We start from the raw sequence: 22,368 nt of genomic DNA on the forward strand, positions 1-22,368 counted from the left end.
GATGCTTGTGGATGTGTTTTGTCATCAAACAAAGATGTTCTCCAAGGCTATGTGAAACTATAATACAGTAGTTTGGTAATGACACAGGGTCAGTCCTAAGTCTGTAATCAGCAAACTCACTCCCACCACGCTGAGGACAGGTCTCTGTCATATTCCTGCTGACTGTTGTGCAACATTTCACCAACGCCACCAAGCCTGGTATTACCATGTGGCCTTCAACTAGAAGAGTTCTTTTGTGGTGGTTTTACCGGTAATCAAAAACTTCAATTCAAAAGGGCACGCCCTGAACATGGCAATGACTGTGGAAATAAGTTAACACAGAACACTTGGGAGTAGGAAATATTGAATTTATTTTCTGTATAATATTACCCTATTTACAAGTTTGGAAGAAAAAAAAACTTATCAGCAGGATTTCATCCTAATCCCCACAATACGTTTAGGTACAGGGTCATGATTCAAAGTTTATATTCATGATTGTAAATCTTGACATGTGATTGTTGAGAGAAGGGAGTGGATCTGACAGGCTTCTGTGCTAATGGCTAACAGAGATCAAGGGGGAAAGAGGACTCAGGCAGGCATCAACAACCTTTGGGTAAAACAGGCAGGTGAGGTGCTACTCTTTCCTTATAAGGGAAGGAAGTGACGGGAACATCTAAACAAAAAACTAAAAAAAAAACTATGTATACCCCAAAAGCCCTTAGCAGCAGTATTTCAGAAAATCTATGTATATATACATAGAACCCTTCTGCCCTTAAAACATTACACACACACACAAAAATAAAATTAACACCCAATGTTTAAAGAACAGAAAACAAACAGTGTAGGGGATCTCAGTAGTGTTTGCAAGGTTGGATCTATTCAGTGGTATATATTCATGAGCAGTGGACATTCAATAATAAAATATGTAAGTGACATGGATCCTCACTACAGGAGGCTAAATAACTTCCAATCAAAGGTTTGGGTTATCGCTCTGATGTGCTTGGCTTAGTTACGCTAAAGATGCCCAGTCTGATGCATCAGGACATCAAATATTTCACCCGGGCATAATACAAAAATGCAGTTTTTCCACAATTTCTTGAAATAATTGAAACCATACATTTTTTTCAGTGCAGTTTTAAAAATCCAGCTTATTCTGACGTGGGAACAATGCAGGATAGACTTGCCAACCCCGGGCTCAAAGCATCTGCATGTGGGCTAAAGGGACTTCTGATTTAGAGAATTGAATGTGGAATAGTTGAGTTTATGTGGCGGGTGTCAACCTTTAACCACACAGGCAGGATTAAGGGATGGCAGATTGGAATGAGTATCAGCTCAGAAGTAGTCGTACCTTACAGTTTGTGATTCATCACTAAGCAGGGTTGAAAAATAACCATACCTACAAAAACCGTATTTTAAGAAGTGAACTTGCCGTTTTCTCTGAGAAGAGCCAAACTCAATAAATACAAAAAGCCACCCTCAAAAACACCATAAATCATTCAATATATTTACAACTTGCATATCAATGAGGGTAAATGAGATGAAAATTAGTCGTCAATCCTGTAGCCGTCATGTTCAAATGATGGTCAGTAGGAGTCAATCAAACACTATAACTTGAGCCACTCAGTGCTCAACAATGCTTTAGAGTATCCATTAACTAACTTTTATTTCAACTTGCTCTGCTCACCACATTCAACCGGCTGCATTTTTTGTAAGTCAGCACGGACAAGCCATTAACGAGTTACAAATTAAACACTTAACAACAATATTAACGACTTTAAGTCATTAACCTCTACTTGGACTGAGGAATCAGACATAGAGTGGGAGTGCTGTGTCAATATATTCTCATAGGGACTTTGACTTGGTTGTGTCAAGTCCAACTACTTCCCAGAGATCCTGGGTCAACATTACTCACGATCTGGAAAAACCGAACTGAACTTGTCCTTTGTGTGAAATAAAGCAGTCAATCATGCTAGTTCATGGATACTTCATGTAAATCATTATCTAAACCTCTATGCCCTCATTTCTTCCCAAAGCACCTAGACATTTACCAGTGTTCCTCTTTAACCTTCCATGTGCATTAGTCAGTGACTTACATAGTGAGAGGGCCTTCCCTCCTCCAGTGACCATAGACCAGTGCATAATCAGGACCAACAAAGTCCTTTGTGATGCCAACAGCTTACTTACGAGCGTTTCCAAACAAACAAACTCCCAAGTGATAATAACTTAGCTAAGAATCAGAGACAAAAAAATCATTAGATAAAATATATATACAATGCCGTACCTTTAAAAAATAAATTTTATGTACATCAGTTTTCTTGAATTGTAACACTCCAGAAAGAAATACAATGGTTTCCTAGACAAGGCTTGGCCAAAGAGTTGGACTAACTTTACAATCGGCGCAATCGTTTCCTAGAATCACCTCAAACATTTAATTTAATTCCATGGCCAAATGTAATCCTTGTCAAAGAACGACTCCAGAGTTGGGAGTGTTGAACACAATAATATTAATAGATGTACCGTTCCTTGGTGTGCAGTGTGTTGACTACAGTGTAGTGTGATCCTAACAAAAACATCAGGGCTGTGGTCTCGTGAGAACATCAGTGCTTCATCAAAGTGCTCTTCAGAAACTGAATGGCGTGCCAACCATCAGCTGATTGCCATTTATCAACACCAGGGAACCTTGTCGCCAACCAACTCAGTGCCACTTTACATCAGCTGCAAATGCTACATTATCCCACCTGATGCAGTGCACACTAATGCCCCCCCCCCCATTCCAACCCCCACCCCCACCCCCAACCCTCCACTATAAAAGGTTTACAAAGGACTGTTTCATTATTGGGCTTTTGTTTGACTGTTTCAATATTGGGCTACAGTTTCCTATGGTCAATACTTATGAGGTTCTCGAGGACTCAAACAAAGAGGCATCTATGCATGAGGTTTAGTGCCCAGTCTGCTTACAGACAGTATCGTTTGTCCTTTATGGAAAAGTGCTAGTCTTTGCCGGCAGCTTGTGCCCTGGTCCGTGCGGGTCGCGAGGCTCCTCTTTTTAATCTCTCGCTCCCTCCGTCATTCTTGCAACCCCCTTGCCATCTTTGATTGTGAGTGGGTGTATGCGGCGGCGGGCCTCCAGATTAGGCTAAGCGCTACAGATTAGCGGTCTGCTCTGAGCCGTGCTCACTGCTGAGCGGTGTTAGTCTACTAACCTCTGACCCACAGCATCCCGCGCCAAACAATAACCCGAGAAAAGAAAAAGAAAAAAAAAGACATACTAACTGCAAACACAGCACTGACTACGCTGAGAAAGATGGAGAGAGTAGAAGAGGGGCAGACGCTTCTGCTCGTGTGCATAAAAAAGGGCCCAGTGAATCCAAACACTAGAGGGTTCTTTAAAAACATCCTAACAGAACCTCTGTGCCAATATTAGCTATTTACCACGGGTCAAAGTATTGCAAAGAGTCAGTAGACTTTTAAATAGACGCAAGTTTTTGGGGAACTACGAAAACAAATTGACAAATATACAGTCATATATACCCACCATAAATAATGATATAGTCATATATTCACATAGGGGGCATAGTAATAGTGGTTGCCGTTGAACGTAATAGTTAAAGTAGTAAGATCAGTAGTTGCAGTCGACGGCCATTCTAGTAGGAAGGGCTGGAGGTAGGGGGTGGAGGATGGGACAACTGGCAGGAAAAGGAGAGGACTGTGGGTACTGTAGTTCTCAGTAGTTTTGGCAGAAGAAGGTGAGGTAGGCCATGTCACAAATCTGTGGACGGCGGCTTTTGTTCAGACTGGCAGGATACTTTGCAGTAGCAGGACAGTTGTCTCTCTCATTGCTGAGTTCTCGGATCGTCACAAATGTTTCCTCCCGGAGTCTGCTTAGATTTTGACGTCTTCCTCGATGCTGAGCTGGGCCAGGGTCTTTTTGATGCGCAGGGCTGTGAGGCGCGCCGCTCCGTTAGCGTACCAGCACTCGCGCATGATCTTTCCCATCACGCGCAGCGCCTGCAAAATAAAAGAGTAAAAAGACAATTATAGGAAGGAAAGCACGAAAGGACAAGTACGATGTATGTAATGCAATAATACACATGACACTGGAGTGAGGGAGTGTGAGGTGAGTGTGAGTGTGATATGGGTGTGTGTTGAGGAGGTGTTGATAATGATGTGTGTACCTCATAGCTCTGCCACCAGTTGGGAATGTTGGGTCGTAATCTCTGATCACACACGACCTTTCTCATGTCTTCTATAGACGGGTCAGAGGGCACCAAGTCATAGTAGGGCAGCTGATACTCCTCGTGAATACCTACACACACACACACACACACACACACACACACACACACACACACACACATACACACACACACACACACACCAAATATAAAAAGAGTGGAAACAACAATTAGAAAATCAAGTAATAAGAATAATGCAATTCAATTAATAATCAAACAATCATAACCATTTAAAAAAAGCAATCAATTTCTACAACAATAATAGTAACAATACCAAAACTATGATTATATCGATAATATATCATTTAAAATAGAGAGATTTTGTCAATATGCAGTTCTCTGTTAAATTCACACCATAAAAATGAACCATGAAAAATGGTTTGAAAACGTATTATTATTTCACAAATAGAACATTATCTCCCACTTTTAGGTTGTTACTTCAGAAAGAAAGAAGGCTAACACACACACCGAACACACACACACACACACACACACACACACACACACACACACACACACACACACACACACACTCACTCACCTCCTTCATTGCAGCGCCGAGCAATCTCCCAGTACACCAGCCCCAGGGCATAGATATCGGCGCACTTGAAGGAGTCAAAGTGTCGCATGTTGATGGTCTCATCCAGCACCTCCGGGGCCATGTACCTGAAGAGGTAAACACCAGAGGTCACTTCAGGCATTAACAACGGCCTTTCATTAGTATTCATTAGTCAAATACTCTCCTTGTCAAGAATCTTTTATAAGAACCCAGACCCAAATGAGTTTGTGATGGAAACGCAGATGTTGCCCATCCTAAATAAGAGATTGGCATCTCATTCCAGCCAGGAATGCAGTTAATCACAGTCCTTGACCATCCCAGATGGGAATGACCCAGACAGTTATCCCGCCGGCTCCATGTCTGACTACAGTGTGGTTAATGGCTGCTGTGGGCAGTTACCTCTTGGTGCCGACCCGCTGGTTGGGTGCGATGTCGATGGTATCTGTGATGGACTCGTGGCGAACCGCCAGCCCCAGGTCCGCGATGGCGCAGGTGCCGTTCTTCTTGACAAGAATGTTCTTGGACTTCAGATCACGGTGAGCAATGCCTGGCTTGCCTACACAGCAAACATGAGGAATGGGTTTTAGTCGACCACTCAACGTCAAAAGTATTTAGAGTCAGAATTATTTTGAGATGGCAGCGCGCGGGTCTACATGCCAAGCCCGTCTGGACTCATGGCTGTCTGGAAGTGGTGCTGCTCACCCTGCGTGCCCAGGATCTCCATGTGCAGGTGCGCCAGGCCGCTGGCTGCAGACAGGGCCAGCCGGATCATGCCCTCGATGGTGACCGAGTAGCGGTTCAGGAAGTCGAACAGAGACCCGTACTCATGGTAGTCTGACACCAGCCACAGCTGAGTCCACGTGCCATTATCTGGGGGAAATTATGTCAGACGTTACTCGTGAATAAATTTACACATACACATTTGGATGGTGTTTTATCAATACACAATGCAAAGAACACATACTGTATGTACCGTTAGCACTTGAGTCAAAAAGCTGAAACGATTAGAGTTGCTGAAGATGCTGTAAGAGGTCATTCATAAATTAATGAATGCTTTGGATTTCTTTGGGTATATTAAGGAGAACCTCTTCTGCTCATTTCCAATGTACATTATTTAATGTTTGGGGTTTACTAGAATAGATTTTACATGCTTCAACGATCCAAAAACACATAATTTTTTTCATCATGTAACAAAGGGAAAAGGCTTCCGGTTCAGGCATCTGATAAAGGTTATGTCTGTGGGAGAGAGTTACTCCCACTGGTGTGTGCTTTTGGCTTTGTAACTTTGCAGACCGTTTCCATGCACAAAAAACTACCTAACACTAAAGAAAGGGGAAAACCGGAAAAGCAAAATAAGTCTGCTTTAACATTCTACATCCTTCACTTTTAAAACCAAATGTAATTTTGTTTAACACTTATCATTTGTTAACAGATTGGTCAAATTTGGCCAAGGACCTTCACTGGTACCTTCTCATGAGGCACAGATGAATCACCATGAGGACCTGTTGGATCTGGTTTCATGAGCAGACTCGGCTCAGTAGTCTGTCTTACCCTTGTTGTCGGCGGCGATGAAGCCCAGGATGTTCTCGTGGCGGAGCATGATGGTCTGGTAGATCTCGGCCTCGCGGAACCAGGAGCGCTCCTCTCGGGAGGAGAAGATCTTCACGGCCACGTCGCCGCCTCGCCACCTCCCCCGCCACACCTCGCCGAAGCGGCCCTTACCGATGATCTCCTGAAGCACGATGGTCCGCGCCACTGTCCTCTGTACAAACAGAGGTAGACCTGCAAAACGGGACAAGATGTGACGGTTATTCAATTGGTAAATGCAAAATCACCTCCTCTCAGGCAAGGGTGGGAGGGGGAAAGACACAGAGGAGTTTAAGGGGTGTTTCTTCTTTAACAGTCCTACTACAACTCTGTTCTCAGGTCAGCCGAAACCACTTACAACTTTGCAGTGTCACGTCCATTTCTACCAGTCTATGTTGGGGAGTTCTGTGTCTAAGTTTTTGTGATGAGATGAGCACTCTCTGATATTTATGCACACACAAACTTTTAATACAAAAAATACACCTTAGTGTGTCTGTGTGAGAGACCTCTGAATGCCTTTATCTGATAAGAAATGAAAAATATTACACACACTCGAGAATTTTCATAGGAAACAATGAACTAGTATTTACCAGATCCTGAGCCTGAGGTGGAGAGGTCGTAGATGAGGTCCTGCAGGGTCTTGTCCTTGGCCAGGTAGAGGTGCTCAGTGCTGGGGTCCTCCACGTCCAGCCGGTGCCGGTGCCCGTAGGCCCTCTGGTGGTGCTGGAAGAGGAAGCGGGCGAGCAGCACCACCACACACAGCAGGAACACCGGTCCTGCCACAACCGCCGCCACCTCCACCGGACCCCAGCCCTCAGCGTAACTCAGAGGCGGCCAGGCTGTCACTGTTACACACACACACACACACACACACACACACACACACACACACACACACACACACACACACACACAGGGAGAGGGTAAAGAGACACCAGTTACAGGTAATGTCTTAGATTTAACACCATAAACTTAACCTTTGCTGTGTGTGCTCTATACAGTGTCTGTCATGTTACAGAATGAGGTGACCGTGTAGTACTACATGATAGTGGTTTAAGACATAGAGAGAGTGGATAGCTTGGTTGTGACCGAATGGGTGACAAATGACAATCAACAGGTCGACTGAGAAGTTACATGCAGACAATATGTGTCCTTAGGCCACAGGTGTAATTTGAGTCTTGGTGTAGGGGGTTCCGTCGGAATGCGTTGATCCGTTAAGGGCGACGGATCCCCATTCCCTGTGAATGGGGTGACGTCATCCTTTGCCGAACTGAACGGAGCCACAATTCAATTCGGCAAAGAATGACGAAACCCCATTCAAAGTGAATGGGGATCCGTCGCCCCTTAACGGATCAACGCATTCCGACGGAACCGTGTGAGCGCTCTGTAACTGAGGCATTTGCTGTGAGAGGTTTGGCACTGCCATCCCGGGGGGCCTCACCTGGGTGCACCTGCAGGTCCATGCTGTTGCAGTAGTCGCTGTAGCAGCAGTGGGTGTTGAGGTAGCCCTCGGCACTCAGGCAGTAGAAGGGCTGGCCGGGGGGCACCAGCTGGTCGCGGGGGATGCAGGCGCGCACGCGCTGCTCCACGCCCTCGATGACAGAGGTGGAGGCCATGCACGCCCCGTCCGTCTGGCATTGGTAGCCCTGCTTCTCGCAGTCAGCATTGGTGCAGTTACACAGCAGGGCTGCGGGGAGGGAGAGAGAGCGAGGAATACAGATTATGTTACCGGCCTGCATTAATGAGGCCTTCTGCTTGAGGGCTTAAATAGCTCTGCATAAACGCACCTGCTAGATGACTGTACAATCAGGCTGAAAATGAGGTGGGTTGTGTTTTAAATTAACTGAATATTCAAAGGACAACATGGTTACAAACACACTTGTAATGGCAAGACACCCTAATGGACAACATACACAAACACTGCCAAGCTATTTTCTCTTGTAGTATACTTTTCCACCACCAGGGGGTGCATTTAGAGCAGCATTGAGAAAAACAAGCACCGAATCACAGCTCGACTAGGCAATACATTTTTAACAAGGTTGTATTTTTTCAGCCCTTATCAGTTTCAGGGTCATTTCATGCTTCCACCTGGTAACAGACATTTCCATTTCGGCAAAAAAAATCACCTGTTCTGTCAGCGAGGAGCAGATAAATTAGAGTTTGTTGGTGTTTCTTTTTCTCGGGCTAAGCCATGTTTATATTCATGCATCATTCTCTCCACACAGACAACAGCCCACGTCCTCCCCCCCCCAGTACTCATGGCCTTTGCCTTGAACCATGACACATGAACCATGTGCATTAATAATCTCTGATGACAGCCATAATTCAAAGTGCAATTGTGTTATTGCAACTGCTGTACAGTGACTGCTGTCCCTGAATCAGTTCTGGGGAGGATGTGGTCCACTCCTAACCCTATTGCCATGACATAATGAGCAAACAGCAGCAACACTAAAACCATTACTATGGATTACCAGCTCAATCCCAGAGCTCTCCTTCCCAAAGCACTCTCGCCAACCGGATGTGGCCGGAACACGTTTGGGCTGCATTTTATTTACACAACATCTGAATGGAAAGTGACCTAAAGCACAGAGGGGGTGCTGGTTTTATTGGAGTGTGTGTGTTGTGTGTTGCGTTTCCAAGGAATCAAACGCATGACCTTTGGGTTTCTTCTGAGCTCTTTGCTCTTCCTGCTCATGTAACGTCTGCTGCACGAGCTGCACGTACTGATAGCATGCTGACAAAGACAGCTTGGTTGAACAGAGGGGAAATCAGGTTTGTGGAAAGAGTGAAGACACACACACACACACACACACACACACACACACACACTCTCTCTCTCTCTCTCTCTCTCCCTTTCTCTTTCTCTTTCTTTCTCTCTCTTTCTCTCTCTCTCTCTTTCTAGCTCTCTCTCTCCCAACAGTATATACTCAACAACAATTACTGGGTGTGAGGTTGTCTTCAATGCATGAGGCCGTCAAACAAAAGCCTTGTTCTCTCTTCACACACAGACACACACAAACAGACACACACGCACATACACACACACACACACACACACACTCACACACAAACAAACACACACACACAGACACAGACACAGACACAGACACAGACACACAAACACAAACACACAAACACACACACACACACACACACACACACACACACACAAACACACAAACACACAGATGCCTTACTGAGGCCACATGAAGTAAACAAACCCTTTTCCTCTGGGACTCTCTCCACCAGAGCCTCCAGATGACAGAACCTGTGACTGGGTTATGGTCCTGCAGCAGATGAGGAGCCTAACAGGAGGGAGCACGTCTCCAGTTACCACAGCAATGTTACACCCCAGAGGGAAATAGCACCAAGGTCACATTTGCACTGCCATTAGCCCACTAAAACCATAAAAGCCCTTTTGTTTCATCAAATCCCGTCGTCCTGCCGATTTTTAAAAGACACAAATGCCCCCTCCCCCCCCCCCCGCAGTGTTTTAGTAGATCATTAAGTCCTGACTAAGCTTTTACTTCACCCAGTCACTCGTTCGGCGGTTGACGTTACTTCCGAGCTAAACCTTTGTTCTTTGATGGAAAAGGGGCACCAGAGAAAGAGTCTGTCTTTTGTGGCACGGCGTGCGTTTCACCATGGGCGGCCGTTAATAACATTTGGCATTAGGAGGAGCTGGGTGCAGCAGTGGGCTTGAGGAGTAAACAGAGGCTGGGGGTTTCTGCTGCTTGCTGCTAGAGCCTGAACGTCACTGGGGGGAAACGGAGAAAAACCATCTGCCACAATTTAAACGGATCAGTGCTGAGATATGTCTGGAGCCTCTATTTAGGAACATTATTACGTATTTTACTCCGTTAAGCATTAAAGGGAGCCCATCTTATTTGTGTGTGTGTGTGTGTGTGTGCATGTGTGTGTGTGCATTTGTGTGTGTGCATGTGCACCTATCAAGTACAGGCAGACACAAATCCAGCGCACAGTGAAAAAGAACACATACACGAACACAGATACACCCACGCAAACACAACAACAACAACAACAACAGTCGTGTGCACGAGGACGTGGCCGCTCTGTGCGCTGGTGATAGGAAGGGGCAAATCCTCTTGAGTTTGTGGATTGCCGGGTGTGGGGCTGTCTGGGCAGGGTAGGGGGCTGGTGCTTGGACTAAGCCCTGGCCCACTGTGATGGGGAGCAGTTGTAGGACTACAGGGGGGCGTGGGTGGGGCGGGGGTGCCTCCGAATTTGAGGGGATGGAGGTGGTTTGGGTGTAAGCTCTGTCCAGGCCTGCTATCCCACTGGCCTCTCTAAGCAAGGGGTGAGAGGGGGACTGGGGAGGGAGACAGCGCCAGGATTTGGGGGGCTGATGGAGTTCATGCAACCCCGTAGAGGTCTGTGTGTGTGTGTGTGTGTTTGTGTGTGTGTGTGTGTGTGTGTGTGTATATGTGTGTGTGTGTGTGTGTGGGTGGGTGGGTGTTAGTTCATGGGTGTAAATAGTTGGCGTGACCAGCTGTTACAGTTGTAAAACCCAAGTCTAGACAGTGACTGAGACAGAGGGCCACAGGACTATACAAAGACATACTTCCTCACTGCAGGAGCGAATAAAGGACCCCAAAATGTGGATTGCCTGTTCATTCCACTTATGAAAACAACAGCGGCAACAGCTTTAGAAACACTAGGACACCAGTTCTTTATTTTGCAAAAACAAAGCTAGCTTAAAGTCAAGTTTAAAACCACATAAACCGATGTCTTTGCTATCCTGACAGCTACAAATATTCAAGGCTTGGAAGGCTTGGAAGTGTAATTTTTACAAAGTGCCATAAATCTTATCTATCGCAGATTTCATCCTGTAGCCTTGATTTCTGACTGACTTGACCTCATCAGTAATTACACTGAAGGGTAAATATTCAAAGAACTTTTCACAATCTGACACAAGTTATTTTACTTTTGGGTCCACTTTGATTTTCCATGTGGTATCAAAAACACAAAATGTGTTTGGGCTTCTCTCTCTCTCTCTCTCTCTTTCTCTCTCTTTCTCTCTCAGTGTGTGTGAAAAGACCAGTTAGCATGACGCACTGGTCAAATTTGACACCTCTGTCATAAAAGGAGAAGGAAGAGTAACTGTAAAATCCACAAGAAATCATTCATTCCAACCCTAGCCACACAGGATGTCATACTGACTTCACTCAGTTCATTGACTCTATTGAGTTCATTCAGTGATACAGAGGTCAGGGCTTAAGGCCGAAAAATGCTTCTACGACAGCGTTACTGTGTGGCCAAGCTTCGACAGACTCGTGAACCTTAACAGTTCTCCATCGGTTGGTGGGTGTAGCAAAGCAATTCCCCCCAAAAAAGATGGTCGTATTTGTACATAGAAGTTGTTTGTTTGTCTTTTTTTTACTGAGGGGATTTGCAAGGTGTCTGAGCAAGCAATTTAATGTTGGCATGCTACTACCCACAAGGTAAACAGCGATGAATTGACGGAGACGGATAGTTACAAAATTTGGGAGGTGCACATCAGGCCACGGAGAGGTGCTCAGAGAGAGCACTCATAGATACTTTGAAAGAGGATTTTTTTTTTTTTAAATAATGATGATAAAGTAATAAATAAGTAATAAAGTATGAAGAAGTACAGACAGAAGATGAATTCATTATCAGTGCTGTTCAAGGTTGTTACACAACCTTACGCTTGGCTTTTTTGCAGATATTTTTAGGCGGTTTTGATATTAAGTGCTGACATAACCATAGACCTCCACTTTCCACACTGAAGTTTATAAATAAAAGGTCACCGTCTCCAGATCAATTTTGAAATGTGTGTGGCATTTCAGAAGGTTATGCCCAGTCCAGTGAGTGGGAGCCTTATTTTAACGCCTCTCATGTGCGTGCTGGAAGCCATCAACAAAATCATTGCCTGGTGTCAAATGGAGGATTATTCTGCCAATATCATTTCCTAAATAGAAATGGCTGATCCTTTGTAGTTCATATGCAATTAAAGAGGCATTATGCCTAAATTGATTTTCTCATAATCATCATCTTTTTTCATAATCTAGAATGGGAGATTAGGTATTGCTTGCATCAATGTGTTTTTCAGACAAAACACTGGAACTACATAGGCCTGTATAAAGATGCTCTGAGGCACGATTTAGGTGGGCTTACACGCATACTCTTTCAACCATCTGGCTATTTAAGACCCTGTAAAGCGCAAGGGAGTCCAACTGATTCTCAAAAGATTTATCCTGTTTTAGGCTTGGGATGTGGACTAAATCTGCTGTTCAAAAGGCTCACCCATTTCTACTGCACCCTTAATTTCTACGTGTGTGTGTGTGTGTGTGTGTGTGTGTGTGTGTGTGTGTGTGTGTGTGTGTGTGTGTGTGTGTGTGTGTGTGTAAAACGAGTGGAGAATTAGAGCCCGTCATGGTTTTGGGAACAAACCTGTCAGCACAGAGATTTCAATGCAATGTCTTTTAGCCACAAACAGAGCATTTTGCCCTTTTTTTTCATACAATGTATTCCTCAGTTCCTGCCAAACACCAACACAGACATGCAGGGACACATACCCAACGAACCAGGCAATCCTACAAGCCCTAGCATTTCCCTATTGGTACTGTGGCTACAGCTCCATCATATTCTTCACCACACTTTACACAGCCTCTCTCCTCTCCCCAGAAACACATAGGAGAGCCTCCATCTCAGAATAGGTGTAGAGGGGGCATTACACAAGACCACCTGTTTGACAAACACACACACATAAACATACCTACACATATCACACCCAAGAAGCTTCAATATGTTTGGTTTTTTTTTTTTAAAGTAAAAGTTTGTGGTGACACTGTCAAATTCTGCGTTCTCCTCTGTTGGCGCGCACACATGAATACATACCCCCGCCTTACTCAAAGTGAAACAGGTCTCGCCCGGTACGTGGGCGTTGCCATGAAGACTTGTGGAGTGTGGGCGGAAACAGTCCCATCTGCAACCACAAGTCATTGGATTTCAAAGCTAGACAACCACAAGCCCACTTTCAGTCTCTCAGCAAGACCCAGGTGATAAGAACAGGTCTATGCTGCCCGTCATGTTACCTCATGACAGAGTCTGGTTTCTTGTGAGTCATTCATGAAGTTTCATTTACGCAACCCAACAAGACATTCATCACAAGTAATATGCGATAAAACCACATGTTGGTTTTAACTTTTCAAAACACGTCTTGGTGCTTTCCGGTATTTTCATATGGTAGGTCTCCTGTTGTGGGGTCGCATGTTCCATGCAGAAATGGTGGCCCATTATGTGTGTGGGTGGGGAAACTACATACCACCCTAATTAGTAACCTGATCTTGGTCTGTGTCAATGCATCACGTCAAAGTGTGTGTTATTCATTCAGTCACATTCGTTCAGGAGATATATGAGTGACAATAACGTATTTAGGAAATCAAACAGGCTGTTGTTAACTGAAAATTGTGTGACAGTGGACACACAAATTCCTGAAACAAGTCCCGCAATTTCTTCAAACTGCTTGGGGAGGCCGTGAACCTTAAATACGGCTTCTATAAACCATTCTGGTCCGATTAGATAAGAAGCTTGGAAAAAAAATCCCCATTATCCCTTTGTTTGCGAATGAATTATCTCGGTACACGCTTGAGTCGTGCACTAAATAACATGTCCATGGGAAAAACATGGCTGCATGCTTGATCTAATATTTTTACTTCCAAGATAACACTGTTGCATATCTTACAAAGGCAGTTCTTGGTTGCAGCCATGGCTGACACATGATGGTGCTCATGGTGCTATTTGCTCTACTTTACTCTACTCTACAGCTTTCTCACAGGGGCAAGGAAACGTAACACTTTGTGTCTGTGTGTTACAAAAAGAGAGTGTATTCCCTCTTTATGTATAAAATTGCTCAAGGCAGTGAGAGAGGAGGGAGGAAGACCTTTGCTTTGACGCCATAAAGAGAGAGAGAAGGAGAGAGGGAGGAAGAGGGAGAGAGATGCCATTTTATGGCCTATGGGGTTCATTGTAATGACTGTTATCACTGTGTGCACTAGACCAGACATCTATTACCCATCAAATGAGGTCCACAGTTTGGCCCTCACAGATGGAAGAGGGGTGTTGGGGAGGGGGATCTAATGCCCACTCCGTACCCCTAGACTAGGTCACCACCATCAACGTAGTCACAAAAGACTAAGACTAAGAACAAGACATCAACAAGAAAACCAGAGTTTGCTTGTACTTAAACAATATACTGTAGAGATACATTTAAGATACACCACAGCATTTTGGAATTTGTAAAGGATTATCGAATAAACTGATAATGGACGAAGAACATGTATCCATGTAATGGATGAAGAGGTTATCTAAGGAACATGTGCACTGAAAGTGATCCTAGTTGGCAGGAGATCTCGCTAGCTTCACGAAATCATCCAATGATCAAAGAAGGCCAGTGAGTCCAACTATCTGGCAAGCTAATTACTTAAGTAGGTCAGCTACTGAGCAGCAACATGAAGACCTCACAGTCTCAACATATGCATCAATACACAATAATGTCACATAGTATGCCTCCTCATAATACCACACAAACAATTTGAGGCTCATATGATACACGTGAAGGGACGATTATGTCACAAAAACAAGCTTAATCGCACACCTCCTCAACATTCAAGTAGAATGAATGTAAGCTTGGAAAATGCTGTGAGTTTTGCGCTTCAAAAAGCAAACACTAGCTAATATATTTGAGCGAATGACAGCAACACACTTTAATATCAGCTCTGCAATTTAACTATGCTGTCAATTTGAAGTTAAAGTTAGCTAGCCAAAGCTGATGAAACCGGCTTGACCAGACTTGCACTAGGCTTGAGCAAGGTTGTTATTATTGTTTACAAACAAATGAGAAAACCCCACAATCATTTGGAATCGTCCCGACAAGTCAGACTCTAATAACTTCAAATATATAAAATGACTATTTCGAGCTGAGTAGCTCGTCCGCATACTTGATAGGCATTGCAACATGATAACAGCCTTAAGGAGACGGACGGCGGTGCTTATCCCACGCTCCAAAACAGACACTGCTGACCAGCACCAAGCATATAGGCTAGTTCGTATTAGCACGGTATTACTTAGAGCTACTGCAAATCAGATACAATGTAACAAACGTGTAATTAAACAACGTATCAACCAACGTACAACGAATAATCACTCATTCCAAGGAGGCGACAGCGCTTGTTGGGCTATTTTCTGTTGTTCACAACACGCAACAAAAATAGGTGCCCTGCTAGCTTAGGCTCGCTAAGTTACCAAATCAAGCGCCATGTTGTAGGAAATGCCAAATTCAGCGGTAGCCCAGAGATGAAAATAAATAAATATAACGAACAAAACGTCGCCGAGATGGAGGATAAACTTCTTCGGACTCACCATCATATAGTCCAAAAGAAGCAGCCAGGACCAATAACGATAAAACCATTCGATGTTTATCCATGATCACAGGATCCCCATTGCATCTCAGTAACAGCCTACTACATTGAAGTGGTGTATTGACAGGAGGAAGCAGACCTCAAACGCACAACACACACACCACTGCAAGCCAGGAGACGCGGATGCGCTTAAAGGAGGGTGATTTAAAGGGGAGGGATTAGGCCTACAGGAGATTTTATTTGGAGGGCGACGATACAAATCTTTATTTATTTTTCCTTTAGGACAGTAAAAGTAAAGAAGCGTAAACAGTAGCAGAATGCGTAAACACAAAACTCGGGGTAAAAATATAGAAATCGGATCAATCACCACCAAAACAAAAAATCGAGACATAATAATGTTTAACAAAGCCTGATGCGCGCGTTGGCATTTTAAGGGAAGCAATCCATGGCTGTTGTAATTATTAACCAGCCCTACGATTATGTATCGTTTTTGACGGAGAAATTGTAATTGTAAGCGAACATTTGTATCATTAAGGATATAACATAGGATCTTAAATGAGTGTTTATTTGGGTAAAGGGAACTTTTGTCAAAATAACGTAAGCGGCTGGTGTTTTTCTAAATAGTCTACTAGGTGGAACAGTAGCCTAGATTGTAGTCCTAACGTCGGTCTCTATCGACCTCTAGCGGTAAACTGAATAAATACAGCCGAATGCCACAACAAAACAGCAGACTAGTCAAATAAGGTCACAGTGTCTGGGTCTTGTCTGCATCAGAATAAACACAACAAAACAGAATAATTTAATGTACACCGGCGATGTGTTTTGGGAAAAGGTTTGTGAAAGGATGTTTTTGTCATATGTTATGAACATTATCAACCTAACAAGGCCCTGAAAACATTAATAAACGATTAATAAAAGAACAACTTTTTATTTATTTTTATTTATGGAACATCAAGGGATTGACTCTTGTAGACAATTTAAGTGAAATGAAAGGACTCTGTTTCTAAATTACTGGCACAATAATAAGCATTCAGGAAGTATTTTTTATTGCATTTGGCCATTTGACTGCTTGACCTACACCACCATACGTGATCAAAAGCCACTGGTTTATTTGGTTTAATGTCCAGGACCAGTGTAGGGGAGGGAAAAGTCATAGGCTGTTACAAGAGGAAGGCCACTTGAACATACATCAGATCCACCATGACAGTGACAGTGAGTTTGTAAAGGAAATGTATTAAAGGGGTCATATTATGCTTTTCTATTTTTTTCCCCTTCCTTTAGCGTGTTGTATTTCTTTTTGTGCATGGAAACAGTTTACTAAATTCAAATGGTCCACTTTCACCTGCTGGAACTTGAATGATACCTTGTAGTGAATTTCAGTACCATGAACTGCCATGGCATGTGTGTAATTCACATTCCTAGTTAATTCCCACTCTTTGTGAGGAACATCATTGGTGGAGAGGATTGTGTCTTTCCCTGATTATGGGTAATGCATACCCCTCCTTCTTCTGTAAGAAATCCTTCATTAATCCTTCATTACCAAGGGACATTCTCAGCAATGGCAACATTGTCTCATCCACCACGCACACATGCCAGCTCTACTAGTCTAAACACCTAGATCAGTCCTGGGGAGACATTGCAGAAATGTAAAAATTGAATGCAATGTTTACAGCAGCAATAGTCCTTGCCACAGGAATTGTGTGTTGGTCTGATAGTGCGTTATGCCACTATGATGCAAGGTATGTAGTTATGTCTCCAGAATACCACTTTTAGGAGAGAATGGTTTTGGTCTTCTTGCATTGGGTACAGATTCATTATGGGCCGGAAGACACAAATTGGTTGGTATTTGAGGTGCAAACTTTTACATAGCATTTTAAACTATTCTACTCGTACAGCTTTCCTACAGTGCCAGCTATACATCAATTCCATTGATTTAGCAACAGATTTTGAATCAACAAGGTATGTGGTTTCTGACACAAAAGCAAATAGCTTCTTTCTAAAATGTCAGTTTGACAACGTGACCATGTGAATTTCAGTGTAAACTGTTGACACTAACATTGCCAAAAACACTTGCACTGTTGTACACTGTTGAAATATATAGGAACTTGTAGAATTGAAAGATTTTTTAATCATTTTTTTTTAACCATGTTGTTATTCCTTAAACATTTGTTTAACGTCTTAAAAGTGTCATGTGTTGAGAGTTCTGAGAGACAATAAACTGTACAATTTTGTTTTGGCCAAATTGTGTGTTTGTATTTTGTTCTCTTTTATTTGTTTTCCTTGTTGCTGTGTGGTTCCATGGACCTGTTTAGGTCCTGAAAAGTAGTGTGTTCATAAGACGTTAAGTGTTCATAACATGTTTGAAATAAGGAATACTTTTAAACACATTTGCTATGTTTACGTGTGCTTGTTAGTGTTGCTGCTTAAGGGGTTGCCAGGAAGGGTTGTCAAATATAACAGGGTTGTCCAATCTTAATTCTGTCTGAATATAAAAAAATGTATCCACCTGTTTAAATTGTGATTAGATATGTTGCAGAGACAAATGTCAGGTCCACTAGAATGTTTATAAAGATGTGAAAAGTCTCACAGAATGTATTAATTAGGAGGCAAATCTACCTCAATTTCAACATGGACAGGATGCCCTCTGTTGGTGCATTATAGAAGAGCATTTACAGAGGTTTTAATTGATTTCTGTCCCACTGATATGGAGCAGTAGCCTGACGATGTCATACTCATAATTCTAGTCAGAATATGAGTCTGATACGGCGCCATTGAGCTGTGATTATGGGGCGTGTTTCAACAAACCAGGGGAAAACATGCCTCTTCGCTCAATTGACCTAGAACCAATCAGAGCAACGTAGTATGACCATCTGATACATTCAACTTTTACCGGATCCCGTAGGAAGGACGGCAAAAACATCTTTTCGATTGACAAATGCCTTGATCGCGTTTCTCTGTTCCTCTTTCAAAATGAATGCGCTGTCAATATCTGTGAGATATATATACTTATTAGCAGCGAGGCTAGCTAGCTACTATGTGTTTCAATGGATTTCTGGTCTAAGCGTTAGCAGTAACCTAATAATAATGGTCTTGAGCTTCAGCTAAGACCTACAATACTCTGCAACATTAGTGTAGCACATACACAACTAACCGAGTCAATGTAGACATAAAAAAGTCGTATAGATAGCTTAATTCACATAAAATATTTCCCACTAACAGGCTCCCGAGACGCCGCCATCTTGGTCTGATTTCGAATCTACCGTTAATTCAACTCAAGCGCTGGTTGATCATCTGTCCATCATCGTATAAAGCCCACCCTGACAATTTCATTGGTTAGAGCATTTAGCTGAAAACTGATGATTCCTCCCCAATGGAGCAGTGCCAGACCGAACTTCCAGACCTCAAATGTTGTGGCCGGGGTTCGGTCTGGTATCCAGGCTAATGGAGCAGTAGTGATACCTTCTTTCTTTTGCTCTTGTTGTTTTTTTTTGTTTGTTTTAGTTATTTTGGTGGGGGTGCCTCAACAATACATATTTTCTCAATCATTCTCATTTCCCTCTCTCTTTTTGGATAACTATCTGCAGTGATAACCTGCTAATATCAGATACATTTATAGTACAAAAGTTATGCAAGGTCAGTATTGAAATCAATATTGAATCTAAGCAAAGGATTTTTTAATAGTAACATACTGTATTTTTCTGTACTGATCCGTGCACACAATACATACTGATCCGTGATCCGTGCACACAATCCGTACCGATATTTGCGCATGATCCGTACCGATCCGGGCCCGGATCCGTGCACACAAGCCGTACTGATCCGTACACGTTCTATGCACACGATCCGTACCATTCTGTGAACACGATCCATGCACACGATCTGTGCACTATCCGGTCTGTTCGGGTCTGCAGCGGTCTGTACTGTGTCTGCACCGATCTGTACCGATCCGTGCACACAAGCCGTACTGATCCGTACACGTTCTATGCACACAATCCATGCACACGATCCGTACACGTTCTGTGCACACAATCCGTGCACACGATCCGTACCGATCTGTGTACACGATCCATGCACACGATCCGCACACGTTCTATGCACACGATCCGTACCGATCTGTGTACACGATCCATGTAGACGATCCGTACACGTTCTATGCACACGATCCGTGCACACGATCCGTACCGATCTGTGTACACGATCAATGCACACGATCTGTACCGATCTGTGTACACGATCCATGCAGACGGTCTGCACCTGTAAGCACTGATCTGTCCCAATCTGTCCAGTCTGTACAGTAGCTACACACTTTTCTTTCCAACTAAAGTAAGTGAAAAAACAACACATGAGACTACCAGTAGAAGTGTCCTGCAGCCTTAATGCTGATCCGTGGTGACATTTTTATAAACTTATCCACCCCTAAAATCTCTCGTATTTCACAAATATTTCGAGGAAAGCTGTTTTGTCTTGACACCAAGACATTTTTTTTCTGTTGGTTTGCCTGTCACAATACTGTAGATACCAGTTTTGTTTGGCAAGATTACCAAGTGTGATCAGTGGTACAGTGGTTAGTGTTGTTGGCTACCAAGTAGCTGACCTTGGTTTGATTTCTGGGTAATGCTAAATGTTATTGTGAGTCACTTTGGATAGACATGATTTCTGTAGTTGCCTTTTGAGGTCTCTTTGTCTCATTGATGGCCAATGACTTTCATATGCACCAGTAAAAGTGGGGAAATGTCTTCAGCGACCCCTAAATCTTTTATTCTTCATACATGTCCATTTAAATGCAAATGCTGTACTGCACCCCTGTTGTATAGTTTAGTTGGTAACAAGGCTGCAAACAAACAAAGCAAAGCAAAGAAAACTGAATACATTTTCAGGATTGTTTTTTAAATAATCTGTTATATTTCAAGTGTATAATTTCATTTATCTGTCAAAATACAGCATCTTTCTATCTACAGTGTTCTAAATTTTGTCTGGTTCTGAACTGAAAGTTAATTGTTTAGAGTGTATACTGTATACAGCGTCTAAATATCTGCAAAAAAATGCTGTAAGTGCACAGCATTTTGCTGGTGGTGAACATTAAACATTATCCAAGAACTTTGGAAGGAGTGGCCATTGACTGCATTTGTATCTTAGCAATGGAAATGTATCCACAGTTAAATTCACATAGTCTACTGATATGCTGGATGTGTTAAGTGTTTTGAGAATGTGTACATGGTATTGAACCAAGTGTGAAAAAGATTAGAAAAAGCTGTAAGAGACACCTTCCATACTCTACTTATTTGTCCCTCCATCTCTCCATCTTTCTCTCTAACCTTCTCAGTCTACTTTCTCTCACACTCCATCTTACTGCTTCACATTCCCTATCCTTCTTTTAATATTTTCCCTCTTCACTCTTCTTTCCTTTCTTCTTCCAACCACCTCAATTACCCTAGCAACAACCTATAGCAACCACTTCTACATTTCATTTGGTACTGGTACTGGTATTTCAAATTCTTAACTGTTGCATTGCATGCACTGGTATTTCCTTTAGGAAATGCACATTGTAGTTCATTTTCTAATTTCACATGTGTTCATCTCTGCTCCAGAGTAATAGATATAACAGGACACAAAAGCACAGTCCAGGACACAAATATTGATCCAAACAATCTTCTTCAAGGTCGGATGAACATTTCCAATATTCTGTCCCAGGAGCCCCAGGAGAGACATTAACTCCAGAGCAGGGATGAAGGGAAGTTCATGCAGTGATCGCTTTCCTCCTTTTTGTCCAGCTATGTAGCTGTTTTTAATCAGTGTCAAAGGAATTAACATAATTGGGAACGACAATTGAAAACCTACGTAGATTTCTTGGAGTACGTGTGATGTTGCACCTGCACTAACCAATTTGCACACACCACAATTAAGTTTGTCAAACCGATAATACCTAGTTTGCTCTGTTATACACAGATGTACTGTCAGTGAGTCAATATTACTGTGAGTTTTATATTATTATTATTATTAGTAGTAGTAGTATTAAGTTCTGCTTTTGAAGTGAACTTTTGTGTTTGTTGGAGAGAGCTGCATTTTGACTGCATCCCAGTCTTCAACAAATATTGCAGATGGCTATAAAAAGCATGTTTCCTCTGAGTGTAAGTGAAAGATCTGCTCCCCCCAGAGTAGAGTACAGCAGGCTTAACTGTGCCAATCCAATAGATAATCAACCGAGCCAGACGGGGTGTGCTGCCCCTTGTGACCAGGGTTTATTGTTTTTGAATTTGTTTGACCTTGGAAAACAACCGGTCCAGATGTGTGATTAGTGTGTGTGTGTGTGTGTGTGTGTGTGTGTGTATGTGTGTGTGTGTGTGTGTCCCACTGTAACCCATTCCTAAAGAGAGAAATAGAGAGACGGACAGAGAGTGTACATGTGTGTGTGTGAGAGAGAGAGAGAGAGAGAGAATGAGAGAGAGAGAAAGAGAGACAAAGAATGAGTGTGTGCTTGTGTGCTTACATATGTACGTGTGTGTTTCTGTGCATAACAGCGTGGAGTAGGCTTGTAATCCTGCTTTAGTAATCTGGAGACCACAAGTATCATTTTTTAGTGGTGCTTACAAGTGAATTTGTAGCTCCC

The 22,368-nt window shown here is 43.0% G+C and overlaps 1 protein-coding gene across 1 annotated transcript; it reads right to left on the reverse strand.

The window, feature by feature from the left end:
- Positions 1 to 2,805: 2,805 nt before the first annotated feature.
- acvr1bb (activin A receptor type 1Bb) lies at positions 2,806 to 15,894 on the reverse strand. The gene is made up of 9 exons (XM_080846605.1): positions 15,763 to 15,894; positions 7,802 to 8,047; positions 6,951 to 7,205; positions 6,325 to 6,555; positions 5,476 to 5,643; positions 5,173 to 5,329; positions 4,756 to 4,880; positions 4,155 to 4,285; positions 2,806 to 3,987 (listed from the first exon to the last, which is right to left on the reverse strand). The coding sequence occupies exons 1-9, from the start codon at positions 15,824 to 15,826 to the stop codon at positions 3,862 to 3,864; spliced, it is 1,503 nt and encodes a 500-aa protein (XP_080702731.1). The 5' UTR covers positions 15,827 to 15,894; the 3' UTR covers positions 2,806 to 3,861.
- Between the last annotated feature and the right edge of the window lie 6,474 nt (positions 15,895 to 22,368).

Source organism: Sprattus sprattus (genome assembly GCF_963457725.1).
Source record: "Sprattus sprattus genome assembly, chromosome: 10".
Taxonomy (NCBI): Eukaryota; Metazoa; Chordata; class Actinopteri; order Clupeiformes; family Clupeidae; genus Sprattus; species Sprattus sprattus.

Coding starts and splice junctions, on each gene's coding strand:
- acvr1bb (XM_080846605.1), bottom strand. CDS start 15,826: ATGGATAAACATCGAATGGTTTTATCGTTATTGGTCCTGGCTGCTTCT. Junction 7,206..7,801: donor GGACCTGCAGGTGCACCCAG/GTGAGGCCCCCC, acceptor TGTGTGTAACAG/TGACAGCCTGGCCGCCTCTG. Junction 4,286..4,755: donor TCGGCGCTGCAATGAAGGAG/GTGAGTGAGTGT, acceptor GTGTGTGTGTAG/GTATTCACGAGGAGTATCAG.